This window comes from Carassius gibelio, chromosome A19 (assembly GCF_023724105.1).
Source record: "Carassius gibelio isolate Cgi1373 ecotype wild population from Czech Republic chromosome A19, carGib1.2-hapl.c, whole genome shotgun sequence".
Taxonomy (NCBI): Eukaryota; Metazoa; Chordata; class Actinopteri; order Cypriniformes; family Cyprinidae; genus Carassius; species Carassius gibelio.
The window spans coordinates 22,688,698-22,712,173 of NC_068389.1; the positions used below are offsets into that span (position 1 = coordinate 22,688,698).

A 23,476-nucleotide genomic window follows, 5' to 3' on the forward strand; every position below is an offset into this window, starting at 1 on the left:
AAAGAATTTGGATATTTCTGTTTAATGTTTGCAAAGCAACATTTAAAAGACCTTAAACTTTAAAACTTGAAGACAAAGCAGCAGACTTCAGTTAAAAGGCACACAAACATGGTTTTCTTAAAAAAAGACATTCACATCCCAAAATGATGAAAATGTCTTTTTCTTGTTTATTTACTTAATATTTATATATTTTTTTTACAAAATAAAAAACATTATGAAACAAAAAAAAAGCTAACAAGTCTGTGTGTAAGGATTCAAGAGGGGAGAAAAAAAAAGCCATCAAACAAACAGACTACAGTACTTGTGTTTTTATACATATATGTACAAGACAAGTTTATCCATTTAAATCTTTTTAAAACGCACAGTACAAAAAGAAAGTCACTGACAAAAGAAAAAGAAAAAAAAATACTCGTAGTACAATTCTGTCCATCAGCACTTTCCTAATAATCATATTACTAAAAGAATATATTTGGGGACAGAAGGTGTTTGAGGGGGAGAATGACTGCAGGTATGACAGGAGGACAAAAGCTGTGGAAGAACACACGGTGGCCAAAAAAAAAAAAAAAAAAACCTGTAACCTCAATTCCTTTCGCAAATGAAAAACTCCACGCTTATGGCAAAACACAGATCAAAAGTCATGCCTTGGCGTAATCCAGTCTTGTCACTACAGGAAGGGTGGTTAATGAGGACAACAACAACAGAAAAAGGTTTGCAGAAAATAGGCTAAAGTATAAGGTGACCAGTGCACTTCTCACAACTGGAGAGTACAATAGGCTCCAATAAAGAAATTAAAAAGGAATACACATTGAAGCCTTTTCTATAAGTACAACACTCATACACTGGCCACCCTGATGATGCAATTCATTCATTCACACACACACACACACACAAAATAAACCAAAACACACACACATGCACATACACGCTACAGAACTGAAGCCTGTGAACTCAGCTATACATTTTTTTTTTTCATATATCCGTTTATATTTGGTAAAAAATAAACTTCACAACTGCACTAGCCAATTTAGAGTGATTTCTTTTCCCAAAATAAAATTTGGTAAAAACTCATAGCGGGGGAGAAACAGAGGCAGCACTTGTACATTTGGATTGCAGGTGCTGATCAAGTAAGAAGTAGAAAGGAGGGAAATAAAAAAAAAAAATAATAAAAAAAAAAAACACTGCCCTCTCTCTCTCTTACATACCTCTTTTTCATTTTATCCAATAGTAAAAAGAAAAACAACAGGGGAAAAAAACTAAACATTTGTCCTTCTAGAAAACAGATCTATGTTACATATTCCAGAAAGACAAGAAAAGGGAGTTTGGGGCTTTTATGTATTTTGAACACAAACTCCAAACACTCAATTACTCCAATCATGAAGGCCTAAGTAACTATCCATATATGCACGAGATCACGCTCCCTGTTAAGACTTCTCCCCCGTGCCCCTTCTTCAAGCGGCGCCTTACAGTGCTGTATCTCTCTTAGAACAGCGCCACCAGTGGAATGGGGCTGGTACTGCAGGATGACTGTGCAGAGAGAGGAGAGGGAGCGCCGTGGAGGACAGAGAAAAGGGGGAGATTTCTGGAGAGAAAGGTATGGTTCCACTAATCCAGCCTTTGGAACACCAGACGGGGCAGGACAGGGTATTAATTGCCTCCCCAGTTGTAGCTGTTGTATCCTGACTTGTTGATCTGAGACTTCTGTTGAATGGAGGCATTCTGATTGCGTTGCCCAGAGCCACTCTGAGAGAACGGAAATGTAAATAAAATATTTCATATTAAAAATTTTACATTTATATTGAGCTCAAAAAAAAAAAAAAAAAAATTAATAGAAAAATGTAAGTGAATTTTAAACTTTTATACCAAACAAAATGAAGAGCATTGGTTTCATGGGGAAGAAAAGTTACTACCGTATTTTTTGAACTATAAGTCGCACCAGTCCAAAAATACGTCATGATGAAGAAAAAAAACACAAGTCGCACTGGACTATAAGTCGCATTTATTTAGAACCAAGAGAAAAAATTACTGTCTACAGCCGCTAGAGGCTCTATGTCAGGGATCCTCAAATCTGGACCTCGAGATCCACTTTCCTGCAGAGTTTAGCTCTAACCCTAATCAAACACATCTGAGCATGCTAATCAGTTACAATGAATGTCTTTGGGATCATTAGAGAATCCCAGACAGGTGACTTTGATCAGGTTGGAGCTAAACACTGCAGTGCATTGGACCTCCAGGGCAAGATTTGAGGAAGGGGGCTCTATGTCTTCAGTGTAGACTACAGGAGCACCGAGCAGAATAGAGCGCCAGAATCTGGCGGCTGTAGACGGTAATGTTTTCTATTGTTTCATTTCTCTTGGTTCATGTCAAATTAATTTTGATAAATTAAGTCGCACCTGACTATAAGTCGAGGACCAGCCAAACTATGAAAAAAAATTGCAACTTATAGTCTGGAAAATACAGTATATAAATATTTTTTTATATATTAAATACAAAATATATTATAATCAAATATTATAATTATAAAAAATAATAGTAATTCTAGCAATGCAAACAATATACAATTAATAAAACAACAATAATATCAAATAAACTTAAAAGCATTCTAAATCAAGCTTTAATTTGGAGGAGTAATACTACATTTGTTTAGAAACAAGTCTTCTTATTCATAAACATTTATTTGGCTTTGATCAAGCTAAACGAGCTTTGATTTGGAAGGAAAAAACAGCCAAACAACACTATTATTATTATAAATTAAAAAAAAAGCTTTTTTTTTTTTACAACATTTTAATAACAATAATAATTATCATCATCATCATCATCATCAATTCATTACTAGAAGTTGAAAATGTGAAATGAAAGAAGGTTTTTATTTCCTGAACCTGACGGGTCTATATGAAGGTTACCAATACAAAAGCAGAGGTGATGGTGCAAGCTTTTACCTGTCCGTCCTGCTGCAGGTGGTGGTGGAGCATCTGAGAGTGGGGCTGCTGATGAGGGGTCAAGATGTGCATGTAAGGGGCTGGAGCGTAACCCGCCGCAGCCGTAGGGTTGATAGGGCCAGCACTCCCAAGTGCTGAGGGCAGACTGAAAGAAGCACTGGGGGTTCCGGTGTGGAAACCCTGCTTCTCAAAAGACTGTGGAGATCAGATTGAGACACTTTTGGTGACTAAGTTAATCAAACAAAGAAAAACTCAATTTGATGAGCATCCTCACCTGCGTCTTTGTGTAAACAGACCCTGAAATGTCAGGGACTCCCGTGTTGCTTGAGGTCACAGACACCCCTAAAGCAGAAAAGTTTAAACAAAAACAAAATGATGATTGCTGAAAACAGGAAAACATCACTTAGCTTGAAACAGACTGACCCTTTAATGCTGACTTGCATATGATTAGAAGTATGACGCTGTGATAAATCCAGTAAATGAGGAACGCTTATTTAAATACAGAAACATAGAAATGTGATCCTCCAATAGGCTTTATGAGAAGACCGGGATTAAAAATTGCTCATCTGTGCCTCCACATTTTACCAAAGAACGGTGAACAAGAGTAGGGTCATTTCAAGGCTAATCAGAGGCAAAAACTAAAAATTAAAAAGAAAATCCACACACAGACAACACTTGTGCTTTTTACACGAGGCACTAAATGGTACACAAGCAAGAACGATAAAAATAACACTTAAAACTAATAGAGTTAAGTGTTCTTAGGTGGCTGAAGTAATGCCAAGATGACTGAAATCTTTGAGGATGGGGTAAATTCAATTAAACAATTATGATAATACATTTTTGGTACATTTGAAAACAATGCTCTCTGCAATAACCACAAAATACTTTGTCACAATATTCCCAATAATGGTTTCAAATTAATTTAATGTTGAACTTGGTTTAATTATTTTTTACCAATATATGCAATTTAAAATCGAAAAGGAGCATGCACTTACACAATTTACTTACATTTATATAAAAAAAAAAAACAGCTGCCATAAGTAGTGTAAAACACAGATCATCAAGCTGACAAAAATGTTCACAAGATGGAGAAACCTTTTAACAAAATATGATGCATAAAGCATTTTCTATGAAACTGATATTTTACCTCATTAACAGTGAAAATTTGACCATTTCAGAGAAACAAAACTTCTGATCAGAACTCAAATACCTTAAAATACTGGAGAAAATAAAGGCATTTAAACTGTTCCACTAATCAATGCACTTTTTGGACAGTTGGCTGCAGTAATGGATGGCATACATCAAGAAACCCTTTTTGAACGTTTTAAAGTCACAAGAGAAACAACCCTGATGTTCTACCCAACGAAAGAGGGATACTTTCATGTCCTCCACCATTCCTAATGAAACACAGTTTCCTGATCTCCTTCCAGCTGAGACCATGCGGTCCATGGCAGCTTCATCAAGCTTGACCAGTAGTAAGTTAGGAGCAAATGAGGGGAGAGAGAGAGCTTAAGAAAGAAAAGGGAGGAGGAAAAAGGAAAATGGGGGTTTTAGCGTGAGGCTGCACTCACCCACTCCGGGCCCGGTGACAGAGTTGGCGGGCTTGTTTTGTGCAGAAGCGACGGCGGCGGCGGCAGCAGCGGCTGCGGCAACGGCGGTGCCATAGCCACCCTTACAGAAATCACCACTCCCTGCCGAAGCCTGGCCCAAATCCTCATAGCCTGCAAACGGTCAGACACACACAGCCACAGCCCCACAGCATTAGACACACACCAGGCAGGGCCAGAGGGGAGGAGGAGGAGGAGTGAAGGGGCGGGGCATAGGGATGGGGCTAAAGACACTGCAAGCTGGGGGAGGGGCCTATCAGAAAAGAATACTGGTGATTTAAGAACATAACATGAACAAGACGAGAAGGTGAAAGACATTTATAAACAGAAGCAATGGAAATAAAAAGACTGCAAAAACAGAACATTAGGACTGGAGAAGATGAAGCTGGAAAATATCAATGAAAGAATAGAAGTTATGAAAAACGTTGGTATGAAAAGATAATATGGAAGAATTTGCAGAAGAAAAATAAGGACATGGAGATTGAATGGGAGTGTAAGAGCAAAGTGATGGAAGAGTAAAACAAGCAGTGCTCAAAAGTGGTGGAAGATCAAAAGCAACAGCAGCGTGTGGAAAGCATGAGTGAACCCACCACCCTAAACCAAGCGACCTCCCTCCCACCTCATTCTCCTTACATCACTGGTTCCACAGAGACCCACCCATCGGCAGCACTCTGAAGTGCTTGCTTTAGCCTATCTGTGCACAGTTAAGATTCACTATATAACAGTAGATAATTGTCCAAATCAATGTTGGCCATATTCCTGAGGCTGCAGGTTGATATCCAGGACACTCAATAGTACAATCCTCAATTGTTAAAACTACCCCACAAGTAGAATCCATGTTTAAAACAGCGACACAAAACTCCATGCAGTACAGTTGTGATTGTGAAAGTCAGCTGGTTTTGAAAACCAAACATTCTCCAAAAACACAGTACTTTGGATTACACCATAAGATTAATTGTCTCATGCTTTAACTTCACAGACAAGAAAAAGAAGAGATTTGGCCAACACAGGGTTTAGAGGTGACTGAGCTAGTTTAGTTATACATGGCTTGAAAACTCAAGATGGTTACAAGACCTAGACGTTATTAGAGAGTTTTTCTAATACTTCAGCAAAAGGGTAGACTAATTCTAGGCAGATTGAGTTGTAAAAAGCCTCCGAGTTGTCAAAGCATCTGAACAGTTTTATTGTATTTTAAATATTGCATGGACATAAGAAAATGCATTACCAGTGCTGTATCCATGTGATCCATAACCACTAGCTTGCTGAAAGGCTGTTGCGGACGCATTGACACCGACATTCACACCGTGCTGTTTGGAGGAGGTAGGAGCCACCTGAAAGAACGTTCAGAAACAGTCTTTAAAGTCACAACGAAACAGATGTAGCCAAATATATTCTACTGCATTGTCACATACATCCAAGTGCAGTGGATTATCAAAGAAAAAAAAAACTAGAATAGTGATCAGTCGTTGACTGGATTGAGAAGCTTAGGCTCAGACATGGGTGACATCCACACAGTTAGTTTTTGGGATTTAAGTAAATGTGGTTGTAAGTCTCAAGAAGTCCCGTTCACGCGATGAACGTGCAATGGGACTCAAGCCCGTGTTTCTTAAAAGTAACCATAGCAACAGTTACCAAAGTATTATCCAAGAGTGTAGTATTATACACTGAACATGAAATACGCCTATGCATGACATTTTCACAAATGTTTGTTTCTGAATACAGTTTACAAAAGTTTGCAAATTTTAAAATGCCATTATGGAGCAAGATAAACAGCCAAAATGCATAATTTTCAGAGGAAAACTTACGTTACACAAATACATTCACACCGCAATTACAGCTTAATACTTTGAAAATAGAAGCTGAGGAGGGTTAAAGCAGGTTTCGGGTTAAAGTCTAGATTTTATGCTGCACAGTCTCTTTACACTGAATTTTGAGAAGGCACAGAAGCTTTAACTTGGCTGTGTAAAAGATGCGTTAAACTTTACCGGAAACATGGCAGGGCCGTACTGGAAGGTGTTGGGCAGACCGGGGACACCAGTATAATAGGGCAGGCTGGTGTAGCTGTATCCTGGTGGAAGGGCTGGGTTGAGGAAGGGCTGCTGGGTGGTATGGTGCGTTTGTGTCTGGGTCTGCTGTGGCTGGGCCAGCGTCGTGGCGGGTGCAGGAGACGAGGCGTCGCCACGACCAAACTTTGACAGGTCACCAGCTACAAGAAAGTTTTGAGAAACAGTGTTTCAGAAATTGTGTTTGGGTTCCCTCACCGGACACTGAATTCAATGCGCAAACCAAACCTAAAAGAAACAACAACAAAAAGTGCATCTTACCAGAATATGGGTTGCTTGTCAAACTGCCTTCCCTGCCAGTCAGTGCTGTGGTTGGAGTGGCAAATGGGATGCTGTAATAGTCCTGAAGAAGAAAATAAGGTTTCAACTACATCCAGCACAAACAAACACAGCATAGTAACTTTCATGTCAAATACTGCTATTAATCAAACAGGAACAACCCCTCACCAGTGGTATCCTGGTCTGCAGCATCTGTAGGTCATCGTAGCCATACATTTGGGGCTAAAGGATATAAAGAGTAGGGTGTGAGTCAAAACAATATACATGATAAAAAAAGCATGCCTAAAAGAATACAGAACTGACAACAAAAAAGAAATAAATAAAATGTCTAAACACTCACTGGGTATGGGTGAAGCAGGCCGGGAGCCATAATGTAAGGGTTGGGCAGCAAAGGCGGCACTCCAGGAGGCAGGTTTGGAGGTGCTTTCCCTGTTTAGATGAAGCAGCATACAATCAAATTAAGTTGAAGTGGTTTTATCCTCTTACATAAAGCATTTAAGTTTAGTTTTATACATCTGAGATAAGAAAAGTGATATTGATCATGTCTGTACATGATGTTAAAAAGATGATTCTGCATTCATTTATTCCACGCAATAAACTTTTTTTTCTAGCTAAACAAATAAGGAGTCATCCCATAGAATCAGTAACATCTAAGTGTTGCAATAGATTAATAATCACTAAAAGTCCAGTGACTTTAAAGGGATATTTCACCATAAAATTATTTACTCGAACTCATGTCAATACGAACCCGCAAAACCTTTGTTCATCTTCGGAACACAAGATATTTCTAATGAAATCCAAGAGCTTTCTGACCCTGTATAGACAGTAACAACTAAAACGGTAAAGGCCCAGAAAGGTAGTAAGGACAACGATAAAATAGTCCAAGTGACACTGGTGGTTCAACCGTGCTCAGGAGGGTACCACGATGCATGTGTGTATTGCTGCGGACACAGGAGCCGGTGTTCTGACATACAAGACACATGCGCTGCACCTTGTTTACAAGCAGAGGAATGCACACACGTATCATGGTACTCTCGTGAATGCACAGCGGAGACTGACACAGAAAAGAAGATGTCACTTACTATATTTCTGGGCCTTGAACATTTCAGGTGCACGTATCAGATAATTCTAGTCTTTTTGATGGCACCTTACTAAAAAATTTCAATAAAAATAAGTTTTTAAATGTCACCGTATAAATGACTCCGGTCAAATTGCCCAACTCCAACCACAATTCATACCTGAGGCAGCCGTGCTGCGAGACAAGGCAGATGAAGGTGCCGCAGTGGCCAAGGCAGCAGATGATGAAGATGCAGCAGCCGTAGGGGGGACCATTGAAACCACACCAGCACCACTATTCAATCCCAGGGTCAGACTGCTGCCCGGGCCCAATGCAGACTGCGCAGAGACCGAACTGACAGAAGAAGAGGGGGGAATGGGGCCAGTGTGGGAAACAGGGGCTGCTGAAGTAGCTAAAGAAGGTGGAGGAACTGAAGGAGCCACAGAGACAGATGAGAAGGACGAGGAGTGCAAGCTGGAATCGCCATCCACACTTTGGTGCTAGGAGGCACAGTGACAAGGGATTTAAATTTAAATTAGTCATGAGGCAGATCAAGTAATTATATTTTCACGATAAGAACACCGATGAGTTGTGCCAAATAAGACTATGCATTACCAAAACAGACATAATATTGACTTCATATTCACTTGCTCTGTCCTTATAACACTTAGTGGCAAACTCACCAGTAGGCTTGAGTTTGAAGTGCGAACTGAAGAAGGTGCCAAACTGCTTTGCTGTGAAGGAAGGGGGCTGATGGGAAAGGTGCAGTATTATTAGCATCTCTCTTATCCAGACACACTAAACTGAAGTAATGCAAACAAAATGCCTTACTTATTGTGCTGAGGAGGGGCCAGTGAGCCGGGCAAGCCGTCTTCGTGTCCAAGAGCACTGAGAGGTGTTTGACTGGATGTAGTCAGCAGGGAAGGAGGACCTGATGAGGGATCAGTCAATGAGGATATGTTGGAAACCGATGATGGGACGACTGATTCGGACACTGGTTTCACTGGCACTGCAGAGCCTGCTGCAGCTAGGAATGATAATGGGATATTTAACAAGTTTTATCAGTTGTATGAGACTTGTTCACAAGAGCGGTAACTATAACAACTATATTATTGTACACAACAACAGACAATTACATTCTGTTCATTAGTGTGCGCAGAACTAATGTCATCTACTGCTTTAAATGCTCAAGCTCTTTAAAGTCAGGTGGATTCTGATTTTTAAAACTTTAAAAGTTATACCTTCCAAAGATTGTGACGTCTGCATCGAATTGAACCCATTCTGTAATCAGAAAGAAAAGGTTAGCTTAGATGAAGCATCATTTTCACAAAATAAAAAATAAAACAAACCCTCACTAAACTGATAGGTGACTAAGGCCGGTGACACACTGGATGCGTGGCGTGAGCGCCGCGTGTCTGAAGCGTCCCAGAAGCGTGGCGGATTCTGTGTCTTTACACACCAGAAGCGTGCCTGACGCGGCGCTGGCGCGCTGCTGCTGTAGAGGGAGACCGTTGACAGACCAGGCTCATGTCTTCATTACAACAATATATACTTTTTTCTACACACCTACACCTACGCCTACTGATAAAGGACGAAATAGATTATGTTTGATAGGTGCAATATTTGAAAATCGATAATTATTATTATTTTTTTTTTATTACATTTATATCTGAATTTATGTCAACCTATGGACTTTCAAATATCAAAATATCAGGAAATCATATGTATTTGTGTACAAAATGACATTTAAACACATTTTCCTATTATATTTAGCCTGGAAAAGCTTCCAACATGCGCGCGTGTCACGGTAAAAATAGGCGTCGGTTCTATTTCTAGCAAGCAAGCGTTTGCCGCGCGGCTCGAGCCGCGCCTGAGACGCGCGTCTCACGCAGGCGGTCTGTAAGCTCTAACCTGTTAACATGGGAGCCGAATTAAAAACCGACACGCCACGCGGCTGAGACGCTTGCGCCACGCATCCAGTGTGTCACCGGCCTAAGGGCTGCTTGTGTTTAGACTGAATCTAACCTTGGACTGAATGTCTTTCTGTGGTGATGAGGACACAGAAGTAGGGTAGCGCCGTGTCTGGCTGGCTCTTGGCTCATAAAGCTCCATCTGACTGGGGTTGGACAGGGCTGTTGCTTGCTCACTGTGGACAAACCAGAAAAACGTCAACAGATATTCTATGATTGGGATGCTGTTAGGACAGCATAATCAAAGTAAAACTGAAAAAGGGAAGTCATGGCCTAATGGTTAGAGAGCTGGACTCGTAATCCAAAGGTTGCAAACTTGAGTCTCATGCCAGTAGGGATTGTATGTGGGGGGGAGTGAATGCACAGCACTCTCTCCACCCTCAACACCACGACTGAGATGCCCCTGAGCAAGGCATCGAACCCCTAACTGTTCACCGGGCACCACAGCATAAATGGCTGCCCACTGCTCCGGGTGTGTGTTCACTGTGGTGTGTGCGCACTTTGGATGGGTTTTTTTATATAACTGCGATTAAGTTGTAAAGGCTGTGATGTAATTGCACATTTTATGTTCATTTAGACAGGAACAGCTAGTGATCACATTATAAATGTATTAACAGAGCCTATTTCACTCCCAGTGTACTATACAATATGAAGATTAGATTTGAACCTTGCTGTCATTTGTGTAATAAATCTACAGTTGGCTCTTACTTGCCCGGTGATGGTCCCTTTTGGAAAATTTTATGTTCCGTTCTTTTGGATTTCATGCATTTAGATGTACCTCGAGATCCCCTGATTGTTCTATTGTTAAAAACATGAATAAATATACTACGATAAATCAAGCAGGTCCCATTTAGCAAATGTCACGTTACATGATTTAATTGATTTTCCACAGAAAATGGGGCTCTTCTGGAGAAACGAAAGCAGAACACTGCAAATGATGGCAGAATGGGGTGCAATCGTTTTCACTCGATTATTGTATTTTCATAATTGTTTGAGGTAAAAAAAAAAAAAAAAAAAAAAAAAAGTACTTTTTTTATTAATTTCAAAGCCTTACAAAATTGTACAGCTTTGTTACTGTGCTTGAAACTATGAATGCATTAAGATAAAAGCTTTAGTCTGACAGTCTTACGCAGACATGAGTTACCCACTTGCTAGCACTTGTGTAAAGGCTGTTCTGGCCTTGGATGCCTGGTGTCGTCGTGGCAACAGCTGCCGAGGCATCGTACTCTGGAAGCACCGGTTCAGAGCCAAACTGTAATGCTCCAAACTGCAGGTTGAGCCCAGATATATCCGCAGAGCCTGGCATCTCCACTGCTAGGGCTGGAATCTGCAAATCACAACAGCACTTGAGTAAACAGATAAGGCAAAGCTGATCAATGCCATTATTCCCCAAAACAGCAACAAAAGACCACAACAAACTTAGAGAATCATGACCTTGGTTGAGATGGAAGCCCTCTTCTTCTGCTGTTTTAGTTTGTGCTGCTGCAGGGGGAGTGGGCTGGATGCCTGAGGATCGGCTGGGCTGGAAGAGTTCTGCTGACCTGGGCTGGGACCTGAGGGTTTGGGGAGAGGGGTGGTGATGGTGGCATGGGGCAGTGATGATGATGATGATGATGGAGTGGACTGAGGGGGCATGGCTGAGGTGGTAGAAGCAGGTGTGGCTTTGTCCTGCAAGAAGGCATCCATTGAGGAGGAAGTGGAGGTGGGCTTGTAGGGCTGTCGTTTGGTAAAGGGACTGTGCACAGGCTCTGTTTGAGGTTTCATATCTGCAGACACAGAGAAAGAATAAGACCACACAGAAAGGTCTGAACAATCATAGAAGTTATTCAAACCATGTCAGTCCCCTTACCATATTGCCCCAGTGTAGGGGGGCTGGTATCCCAGGTTGAAGCACCAGCACTGGGTGTGCTGCTTTGTGAGTGTTGGGCCACTAGCTGGGCCAAAGCCTGGGCCGTCTTAAACTGCTCCAGAAATTGAGAACCAGTTGTGGAGCCTCCAGTGGTTCCTTTTGGATCACCAACATCACCGAAACCCTTAGTGAGCATGCTTACCTGAGGTAAGAAAAGAGAGAGACAAAATGATAATGTTTTGGCTGCCACCAATTTATTTGGGTACGATAACATCGATTTCAGTTATGAATGCCAACTGGCTAATACAACTGATAAAATAAATACAAGTGGCCCTTAAAAACAGCAATGACGTGACCTTTATGACTTCATTTGACATCTTGCTCACCATGCTGTGCTGGCTGTAAGGAGCACTAGAGGAGGACTGGGACATTGATGCGGTCTGCTTTGAGCTGCTGAACACAAGAGACTGAGACAGAGATGGTGGCTGTGGGCCTTCAAGCGAAGCAGGCTCTGCCTCTGAGGAAGAGGAGGGAGGTGTCTTCCCCAGCAACACCGCCAGATCAATCCTGAAAATCAAACAAGCTTATGTCCATAACGTTCACATAAGCCGAGACAGCAGCACATGTATAAATATTTGGAATTGGGTTGTGAAAATCTAGACACCACAGAATTATTGAAATTGCATGCCTTCTAAATAGAAGAATAGCCTGCATTCAAAATGTAGACTTTCGATAGTAGTGATCATTCAAATATTAAATTATGTTTAAATATTAAATGCATTTAAACATTTGTTTTAATGAAAATGTTTTTACTGTATTTAAAAAAAAAAAAAATTACCAAAAAAAGGCCAAAATCATTTTACATGGCAAGTGAATTTCACAGAAGCCCTGAAATAGCCACTGGCTTACCTCTGTCCAGCTGTAATTGTGACATTCTCCTGTGGAATGGGCATGGACGCCACACTGGAGGCAGTGAATATCTTGGTCTCTGACAACTAAATAACGAACAAGAGTTAGATGCTCAGTCTTAAACTTAAAAGCTGTTTTTTTAGTATCTGTTCAAATACTAACATCCTCATTCCAGTCCTCCATGCCCCACTCTTCTGTGGCAGTTCTCCAAGCACCTGTTATACAGATATTAAGCTCACTTACATTGACAACAGGTGACCAAATCCTTAGCAAAACGCCCAATGCAATACTCACCAGGGGCGGAGTCAAACTTCCTAGGATAGTTTGTTCCCTCTCCACCTGTAAACTCAAGCCCTGTGGAAACAGATTCAGGTCAGAACATCCACCCTTTCATATTTGTTTTAAATGGACTGTGTACTTCAGCCTGATGAAAGGCCAACATTGCCGGGAACTAGAGGAGGGGTTTACAAGAGACACTTGTGGCATCACTCACTGTTTCCATCCTCGGGTTCCAGGTTGCCTGTGTTACTCCAAGTGCTGCCGCTTGTGTAGCTCTCTTCTGTTTGGGTTGGCTCGGTGTAGTCCGCTGGGTTAAACGTACTAAAAGAAAAAAAAAAAATGAAAATTGTTTTTTGAGCAAACATTGAGTAAATGAGGGAGGCAAGAAATAGTTAGTCATCGACCATCAGTAACAATGTGCAAAAAAAAAATTTATACCAAAGACGCAAATGTGCTTTCGAATCACTTTCAAACCCGGAAAACAAACCAGTGGAAAATAAACACATATGAATCTCAAACTGATGCATTCTTCAATAACTAATCGCTATAAACCCTTTTGATCCTACACAAACAAAACCAACACGCTCATAAATGTATTCAACTCACCTCTCATCTCCTGAAAAATCATATCTGGGGCTCATATCAATCTGGCTTTAGGGAGAAACAACAGGGAGAATTACAAGCAACTCAACACAAGCAGAAAGACGGGGGTGCATGGTGTGAACAAAGATGTGCTTGAGTATGTGCGCGATACAGAGAGAGAGCGATTTCAACCGTCATGCTCACATCCATTACTGGTCAAACCACCACACCTGCTCTACAGGTGTAAAAGAATCAGACAATGCTTTAGAATCAAACAGCTAAGCTAGAGGTGTGACTTGCCAACTCAAACGATGCTAAACTGGTGGTACTCTGCAAGATCGGAGGCCAAGAATTGAAAACCAAACATGCAAAATCCAAAAGCACACTTCAAACCAAACAAGCGAAAGGGGCCAGTAAGAAGCCTGACTGCAAGTCAAAGAAAAGTGACCAGACGGCCTTGACAGAAACAGAAAACCGCTCCAGGGCCGCAACATGACTAGATTCTAGACTAATGAATATTGCAGTAAAAAGCTAAACTAGACGCTTGACATTGAAACTCTTCTAATATTTTTAAACAAAAGAATGAAAAACATTTTTAATGCTTGTAATGCCTTAATACTGCAATGCATCTTGGTTACTGTTGGGGTGAGCAACAAATCGATGCAGAAAATCTACACATTTTTAGAAGCATTAGATCAAATGAACAAAATATAAAATCCAAACTTTTGACAGGCGATGTACTTTTCCATACCTGAGGTAATTCAGTGAATATAAACACTTCTCATTTCATGTCGACAGTGGAAGTGAAGGTGCAGATATAAAACATGAGAGCTTCACTTCCATATCATACTGCTTTAATAAGCTTGTTCTTTTTCTTTCCAAAAACGAAGTGAGAGCAACAGACATTCCCTGCACTCTGATATATGGCATTTTGATAACCGCAAAAGAAATTATTCCGATTTCTAGAGGTTGACCTATCTACCTGTATTTCTACTGCACACCCCTATTTGCCACCAATTTAGTGAACCGTCATCAAGCCCAGTGCTCGACAATAAGGACTGCCTGATGGCCTGGCCCAGCGTGAAAGACACTTGGAACAGTCGACGAATTGGTCACTAGCCCAATTTAGTGCGGATACAATTAGTCTACATAATCGACAACTTCAAGAAAAAAGAAAAAAAACTGTAGACAAATATTTTCATTGTAGAGTAGTCGTTTGATCTCATGACCTAATGTAAGACCCTGCAATAACGCAGTTTGACCAGTGTGGCACTGTAGCGCAAGATTGTAATTCAGCCCTCCTGATGCAATTCAAGAGAAGACAGTGCTTCAGAGCAAACGGAGCAGAACCGAACCTGAAGCTGCGCAGCGACGTTTGGATGATTACGTAAACATACGCTGTGCGCTTTGCTCTCAATAACAAAGACTGTCAGCTGTGTGAAAGCAGCAGTTAAGACCGCATCTGATTATACAAGCTCTCAAGTGTGGAGCTAGCTAATACGGCGATTTTTTTATTAGTGGAAAAAAAAGTCATTAAAGTAATAGTTTGCTTTGCATAGATCAAAACTGGATCTCAGGCCTGATTAATCAGTGAAATAATAAACAATTAGTCGGTTAACCATACTAATAAGTTAGATTAATCGATTATCAAAATCATTTGTTGCAGCCCTAGCCTGATTGGGTCACTGCTACGTCATCATGAATGTTTATCATTTGGACTAGTTTAAGCCTGGCTAATTAAAAAAATTCCAGTGATTTTAAAACAATCAAGCAAGACGCAAAATACAAGTTGAGTCAGTACTCGTGCGCTGTGTTCTGTGTGTACAGCGCACACAGAGAGATGCGTCTTGAATGGACAAATAAATAATCCCCTTCTTGCCAAGTAACTTTGTAGTTTAACAATAATTTAACTATATTTACTTTATACAGTGGAGTATAGATGGACCAGTGGACTGGCCATTTTTTTTTTATTTCAACAGATCTCTGTTCTGGACTTCATGCAGTCATTTTTTTAATTGTCATTTGTGTGGAAATATAACTAAGTGTGTAAACGGCCATTAACGGAGGCCAGAGATGCTGAAGACGGACACAAAGAGGAAAAAATACTGTAGCAGGCAGAGCAAGATCAATTGGAAGAAAATCCTAAATATTGAATTGGGGGTCTCTGTGGGCAATTGACTGTCTTCAGAAAAGTTCACATTGTGTTTTCATTTAGCCTCTGTATAACGCATTTAAAGTAGTGTTAATTACAGCTGCACTGCTTTGTTTACAGCTGAACAGCTGGCCAGTGAAAGTTTTTGGCAGGGCAAGTAAAAATTAATCACCGTTTCAACCGGGCTACTACAAAAGATTCTTAGCATTAAGCCCTGAAAGTCTAAAAAGGCATAGCACCAAAAAGCAGCAAATAAACCCACAATAACTCTTACTTACCTGGTTAAACTACTACATGGAAAACATGCTCAATTCTTTGTGGTTTACAGGACATAAATGTGCACAGAGTCTCAAGATAAGCACACCAGCAGGCCTTAAAAACCCAGCAGGCTGGACTCAACAGAACAGCTTTCTCTACAAAGTATTTCTGTCATATCTTCAACCATTTTTGAAGCAGAGAATTTAACATTTTTGCTAACTGGACACCATTAGCATTTCCTAGATTCTGCCAATCTGGGAGATCTCTAAAGAACATGCAAAAAAAGTAAGGATCTTAATGGAAGAACACAAACTTACCCCATGCCCTGTGCTGAAAATCTCCCACCTCGCCTTCCAGCTCCACCTGCAGGAAAGAAATATGAAGTCAATCCAAAACCACTAACCATTTTCATTCTCCTCGTTAACCATTAGCAATAGTGATACTTACTAGGGGTGTAACAGCTCTCCCTTAAAAACAAAATACAAGGACACTGTACTGCTCTGCACGCATTTGCCCCACAGTTCAACTTAAATCTGACAAGGCATCTGTAATATGGTTTGTTAAAAAAGCGTAAAACAAAGTTTGCCTATTGTATGTTTCTGTCGATGGATACGCATTCTGGCTGTCCAACACATTTCAACAACAGTGATGAAAAAAAAAAATAATAATTGTACAAAACAGTCACTCTTTGTAAACTTTGTTCAATGCAAGTGCCAATATGAATATGAGCAGTCATTTATGCGGTCATCACCCAGGTGTTGATAGAGCATGTGCACAGGAAAGACTTAGCACATGCTGCTATCGGTTTAAACTAAACTCATCAAGCCTTGCCAGTTTAAACATTCAAGAGCCAGAAGATGTGAATGATGTGCATTATACTTTTGAGCTTTTATGTGGCATCTGCTTGTCTGTTTTATGTTATGCCCTTTATGTGTCTGACATTGTAACTGATGAGAAAGCACACGCGCAGTGAGGGGATTTGTGTGTGCTCAGAGAGTGCACACATTTTTTTTGTTTGATTGGACAAATTCACACAAAAATAATTATGCCCATCTTGGTCAGTATCCTAGCAGACATAGTTGGTTGTACATAGAGTATCAGTGTACTGGATCTGTGCACACTTCTAATTTTTTAAATGTAAACCAAACAACAAAAGACAAGGAAAAGACCAGGAAATGCCTCACTGCTGCTGAATGAATCTTCATTGTAACTTTAAAGATTTCTCTTTAATTTATACAGTCTAATATGCAATGTTACTTTACATTTGATTACTTTGTTCAATTTCAGTAACTATAAACTAAAGTTAGACCTACCTAAAAAACCTGAAAAGCACTGTTTATTTTAGTTGTATCTTTGCTCTATTGTATCTATTTGTGCTGTTGCTTGAAGTTGAATAATTTGTTATTTTCTTTATTTTTATTTGCCAGTAGTAAATTCTTCCCTAAATATAGCAAAATATTCTAAAACGGTGATACAAACTGAACCAGGAGTAATTTGAACCATTACACCCCTAGTACTTACCTCTTCCTCTGCCTCTTCCCCGACGGCCTCGTTCCATTCCTCTGCCTGCAACCCCACCTGCCTTGGCCCCATCCAACCCATTCTCCTGCCCACGGACTGAAGAGAGGAAACAAAGAATGGAACGAGTTGAAAAGAAAATAAATAAATGAATGTAAATACGCACGCATAAATATAATATAAAAATAAAGGAAGGTTAAAAGCAGCCTCCATTGTAAAAGTATCAGGATAATGATGTTGCACAAAACCAAGAGCAACAAAACACTTGGCAAACTTTTACACGTTTTATGATCAATTCTTTTGGTGTTCAGGAATAGCATATTTCATTTTCTCATTATCTCACTTTGACTGGCAGCCCATCAAATGATTGCTGAAGACTAACAGCTCTCAATGTCAGATTATAAAACAAACCACAAGACTTGAGTCAAAGTATATGAGCCTTATGTTGCTCTCTACCTCAGACTAAGGCTGAGTGAGAGTATCCGGTAGCAGCTCAAACTTTACTGTGGCACACACACAGTCCCTTCAGCACTATAGAGAGAGCAGCGAGGGGTTTGTGGTGTGCTGCAGTCTGTCCTGAGGCTGACTGCAGACTAAGAAAGTACAGTTCTCTTAAATGGCCCAAAGCAAATGTTGAATTTAACTTAGTGCCTCGTTTAATTTGGAAAAAAAGAGTGAAGATATCTTTCAGACTAAAATAAAGGAGTAGCAACAAAAGCATAAGTAACTTCTCCACTCACACTCTCGCCCACGGCTGGCTCCACGGCCCCTCCGCGGGGCCCCTCCTCGGCGACGTGCCACATCTCTTTCTCCTCCTTTCTCTCGGTTCTCCTTGCCTTCATCTCCTCCATCTGTCTGTGTGCTTTCCTTCTGACCTGACACTCCTTTCTTCTTTCCAACCATCTCCCATGAGTCCTGCAAAGCAAAGGGCAAATTTAACATGTAAAAGAGGGATGGATATAAAAAAAAAAAAACAGATTTGAAATTATAAGACTTTGAATCCGGTATAATATAAACATTTTAATAAACAGCTTAAAACTGTATTGTTATAGTTAAACTATTAATATTACACAAAAATATTTTCAGTTTCATTCCTAAAAAGACTGAAGTACTAATACCGAAACAAAATCTATAGAAGCCCAACTATATAATAATAATAAATAAAAAAAAAGTGAAAAAATGCTGAAGCAAATTGAAATGAGATAAACAAAGCCAATTCAAGAAATTCAAAATCTAAATATTAGGAGTATATAAATTATATATATTTGGGCTTTTTAACTCACGGTGTCAGGGCTGCCCTCCAACAGGACATTGATGGCTCTGTTGACGTCTCCATTGCAGTCGTGAAGCGCTATCATGGACTCATCCTGATCCTTTCCTGTGATGTCAACCAGCTGGAAAAGAGAAATGAAAGCTCCACATGGGTGTATGACTTGGGCCATATATTTGGAAGGCAACAAAATGAAACTGAAGTGGCTCAGGGGACTGATGGAAACACTGTGAAGTGTCTGAGCTTTATGTTGCTCTCTAACTCAGAGTGAGACTGAGAGAGAGCATCCGGTAGCAGCTCAAACTTTACTCTAGCACAGATAGTCCCCGTCAGAGCTATAGAGAGAGCACTGAGGGAAATTGTGTGCGCGCTGACTGCAGGTACAGGCACATCAGAACAGCGCAACGAAAAACTGATTAGAAGCTACTGTCAAACCACCGTCTTTATTGAAGGGCCCATTTGATGAAGGTTAAGCAGAACCTGCTATCATTTCCCGACATCCCTACTCACCTGCTTGACCTTCTCTTCAAAGTCTGCATCATTATGGTCCGAGATCATCTGCGCGAGTCGGATCTGCTCAGCAGTGGCCTGAATAAACAAAATTATTAAATCTGAATTCAGGGCAGGTGAGAAACATACTGCAATGATTGTAGGCATCATTTATTGTGCCAGATTTACTAACAGCACCAGCACAATCCCTCTTTTGGTGTTGTTTACTGTCAGGATTTACTAAAGAATTATTTTTGCATCTAATGAGAATGCATATGCCAGGGGTGTCCAAACCTGGTCCTTAGGGACACTGTCTAACTCCAAATAAACACACCTGAACCAGCTAATCAATGTCTTACTAGGGATACTAGAAACTTCCAGTCAGGTGTGTTGAGGCAAATTGCAGACAAATTCAACAGGACACCAGCCTTCCAGGACCAAGTTTCTACACCCCTGGCATATGCATTGTAGGAGTTTCCCTTTCACCCACAAAATCTATTAGTAAATCACCTTGAATCATGCATCATCAAGTCTTAAGTTCAAGCTAAAAACAATTAATTAGCTTGATGCTTTCAAATAGCCATACCTTCAAAATTAATGTGCATGATGGCTGTTGGTTAGCTTGTGTTTTTTGCACTTCACAGAACAAAAGTAAATCTTTACAAATGAGCTGGCATCTTGAATATTCCAATACGATCAATTATAATACAGTTGCTTGTTGCAATGACATTTAAGCTTAAATTAACACTTTTAGGCCCGTTTAGTTTTTTTAAATGTGCCTTAGAAAAAAAAAAAAAAAACTTTACTGGTGTACATCTCGATGCAAATCAATGGCAGTGACTTATTTTAAGGCTTAAGCCTATCTTTTTAGTTTTAAGATATTTTAACATACAGACTCCATTTAAATGCAGGATTTCAAGACCTAGTTTTAATGCCCCTGTCAAAAGTTATAACAAATGTCAACATCTGTAAATATATTCTGTAGATGGAAAGAGTACCCAATTTAAAAAAATAAAAAAATTCAACTGGTGTAGACAGTTTTTTGGGGTGGGCTAAAGGGGCTTTGACATAACATCTCCAATCACTAGAATTAATCAACACAACTTCATGTGTGAGAGTTCACCTGGGGCCTCTGCTTGTGCTGTGACTGGCTCGGTGTCTGACCCTGCGTCTGCTCCCAGTTGCCCCGGGCCCGGCTTCCGCCCACTGAAGTCATCATTTACAGTATATACAAATAACAGTATTTACAAAGGAATCACGCCTTTAAAAGAGAAACAGGTAGAAGAAATGTTACTGACAACTCGCCAAAAATAAGCAATCCTTAAAACATCACATGGTCTTGACAAGCCATATTCCCATTAAACCTGCATGCAAACAAACACGCTACACCTTTGTGTGGCCATTTTGATAAGCCAAAACTGGAAGTAAACATCGTCACATGCCTGAGGCTCTACCCATAAAAAAGACGGCAGCGGTTTTCAGGAACACCAACAGAAATACGATTCCAAGAAATTCGAAAACTTTGCGCAATTATCGCACGTGAAAAGCAATATTTTATGATGTTTACAAGTCAAGGCGCAACAGGTCAACCATGTACGCGCTTCCGGGGCTCAACATCCTCTGTTTGTTTTTAATTCTTAAAACGCACACACACACACCGCAACGCTTGATATTTCGATAAAGAGACACCAAAATCAATCCACCTGCTGCAAATTGTGAAATATTCTGTGTGTGGTAATGCCAAACAGCCCAGTGTAGCGGCTCTGCGCATAAGGAAATGCAGGGCATGTGGTGGCCGAAAGCAACTGCGCACTTTGGAACGCGCATAGAATCAGCCAGCGTGACAGAAACACGCGGGACCAGCCGCGGGAAAACAGACGGACGACGTGCTTTACCGCACACAGCTTAACAAAAACACCCTCAATGGCCTCTGAACGGGGTGAGAGCGAGGATGAAGCTGTCAGACTGAGACCATGATGGAGACGTGAAACCAATCACACAGTCCATGGGTGAAAGTGTCAGCACGTCATTTCATGTTCCTTGAGCACTCACACCCTACAGTAATTAAAACACCAAAGCCCAAGTAGATCTACAACAAGGGATATTTTCTAGGAATAGAAGCACATAAAAGGCATTCATTTCCATGCACTGGAACATAAAACACTGCCTAACTTACACAGTCTCCAATCAATCTCTAAAATAAGCATCCAACAGGTAACCTACTTTACCTGTTGTGCTCTACACTAGATCTACATCCTGGGAATCCCATATTAAACTACTGGCTAAAAAGGAAGCAAAAATGTAAGCTATTCCAACTTAGTAAATTATAATAATAATAAACCTTAAGAGATGAAGGACTACTGATACGTCGAGGCGATGGGCCTTGGAAAACCAACTCGGTATAAACTCAAACACACAAGATCTAACGAAACAATATGAACACATACAGACGGTTTTTAGTAGTCTTAAAAGAATGTTAATACGTTAAATAAAATAGACGAGATCTAACGTTAGATGATGGGTGGCTTCCGCTCTGGCAGCGTCTAATAACCTCATGGCCGGTTATCGGGCATCATGATGCTGCTGCTGGCCACCAATGAAAGTTTTCCGGTTTCTAATCAACTACATGATTTCTCAACGTAGTTGAAACACTGTGGGTAAATAGTTCCTTAGATTAATAGAGAAGATAATATTTTGCATTTGCTTATCTGGAAGGCACACGCCCCACGGGGTGAGGCGCACTCCCGTCGGTTCACCTGTACACTCGACACCGAGGCTTCACTGAGGCCTACAGGCCCAGAATGATAAAAATGAACAACAGACGAGGTACTAACCAAAGACCCGGCTGGATGTCAGAAACGTGGAGATAGCGCCGACAGACAGAGGCTTTACTATCAACCTCCTTATCAGACGGAAACAAAACACGAACTCTTTCGCGTCCTTAATCGATTCCCCAAAACCGACAACAAGGCCGAACCGACTCGCGCAGACAATAAGCGAGAAAATCAAAATTTACCTGTTTCTCTTCCAATCTGACACCCGGATCACCGCGTCACGTGGTTTATCACAGCTACTGCAGCTTCACGCGCAGAGCACAACCACGTGATGACAGCGTACGTATGTACATCAACCACAGTGATATCAACTGAAAAAACACAATTATGCAATATATAATCTGTCACCCAGTAGTTGTTGTGGAATCTGTAATGCAAAAACCCACCTCATAATTGATACTGATATCACAATTACATAGACTACATATTCCGTGAATAAGTTTAGGACCTTGAAACTAATTTATTTATTTATGTACAATAAACAACAAATAAGAACTGAATAGTGAAAAAATTCAATACTTGTGGTTAGATAAATTACATTTTACAGTGTTCATACAATTACTTTTTTTTTTTTTTATTTGTAGATTGCATATTAGGCGATAATTTTTTTCTCTTAATTTTTCCTTTAAAAAACTCCTACCACATAAATTCAGAACGTTTTCCAGTTTTATGAAACTTCACACACCAGCCACTAGTCAAGTGACTATAATAACACACGAAATGGAAAGGCCATGCTATTAGTTAAATTTTTAATGTATTTATGATTTAATTCATTCTTAGTTTTAGAAAAAGCGTACTACAAGCAATAGGGATAACCACACCCTGGAGAGGATTTTGAAACAACACCACTTCAAAAATGTGGGGGAGATTCACAAAGAGTGGACTGCAGCTGGAGTCAGTGCTTCAAGAACCACTACGCACAGACGTATGTGAGACATGGGTTTCAGCTGTCGCATTCCTTGTGTCAAGCCACTCTTGAACAACAGACAGCGTCAGAAGCATTTCACCTGGGCTAAAGACAAAAAGGACTGGACTGCTGCTGAGTGGTCCAAAGTTATGTTCTCTGATTAAAGTAAATTTTGCCTTTCCTTTGGATATCAGGGTCTCAGAATGTGGAGCAAGAGAAGAGAGGCACACAATCCATGTTGCTTGAGGTCCAGTGTAAAGTTTCCACAGTCAGTGATGTTTTGGGGTGACATGTCATCTGCTGGTGTTGGTCCACTGTGTTCTCTGAGGTCTAAGGTCAACACAGCTGTACCAGGAAGCTTTAGAGCACTTCATGCTTCCTGCTGCTGACCAACTTTATGGAGATGCAGACAGTGCCAAAGCTACCAGTACCTGGTTTAAGGGCCATGGTATCCCTGTTCTTAATTGGCCAGCAAACTCGCCTGACCATAACCCCATAGAAAATCTATGATGAATTG

At 40.5% G+C, this 23,476-nt stretch overlaps 1 protein-coding gene across 7 annotated transcripts; it reads right to left on the reverse strand.

Annotated features, from left to right (window-relative positions):
- Window positions 1-109: 109 nt before the first annotated feature.
- Window positions 110-22,378, reverse strand: LOC127935088 (ubiquitin-associated protein 2-like). Of its 7 annotated transcripts, none has more exons than XM_052532681.1 (30): window positions 22,235-22,365; window positions 20,342-20,479; window positions 19,240-19,317; window positions 18,743-18,853; window positions 18,200-18,374; window positions 17,463-17,558; window positions 16,259-16,304; window positions 13,556-13,600; window positions 13,164-13,270; window positions 12,965-13,024; window positions 12,833-12,885; window positions 12,671-12,756; window positions 12,148-12,328; window positions 11,762-11,963; window positions 11,347-11,678; window positions 11,061-11,239; window positions 9,968-10,088; window positions 9,184-9,223; window positions 8,774-8,969; window positions 8,626-8,692; window positions 8,124-8,442; window positions 7,226-7,314; window positions 7,054-7,107; window positions 6,868-6,949; window positions 6,529-6,749; window positions 5,769-5,874; window positions 4,508-4,657; window positions 3,211-3,278; window positions 2,937-3,131; window positions 110-1,740 (listed from the first exon to the last, which is right to left on the reverse strand). In XM_052532681.1, exons 2-30 carry the CDS (start codon window positions 20,435-20,437, stop codon window positions 1,645-1,647), a joined length of 3,651 nt encoding a protein of 1,216 aa, XP_052388641.1. In that variant the 5' UTR covers window positions 20,438-20,479; window positions 22,235-22,365; the 3' UTR covers window positions 110-1,644. The 7 variants fall into 7 exon arrangements, with proteins under 7 accessions (XP_052388641.1, XP_052388642.1, XP_052388645.1 ...); XM_052532682.1 differs by lacking the exon at window positions 22,235-22,365 and adding an exon at window positions 22,053-22,234; XM_052532685.1 differs by lacking the exon at window positions 4,508-4,657 and having other exon boundaries at window positions 22,235-22,378.
- Between the last annotated feature and the right edge of the window lie 1,098 nt (window positions 22,379-23,476).

Coding starts and splice junctions, on each gene's coding strand:
- LOC127935088 (XM_052532681.1), bottom strand. CDS start 20,437: ATGATGACTTCAGTGGGCGGAAGCCGGGCCCGGGGCAACTGGGAGCAG. Junction 13,271..13,555: donor GATTTTTCAGGAGATGAGAG/GTGAGTTGAATA, acceptor TTTTTCTTTTAG/TACGTTTAACCCAGCGGACT. Junction 12,886..12,964: donor GAAGTTTGACTCCGCCCCTG/GTGAGTATTGCA, acceptor TCTGTATAACAG/GTGCTTGGAGAACTGCCACA.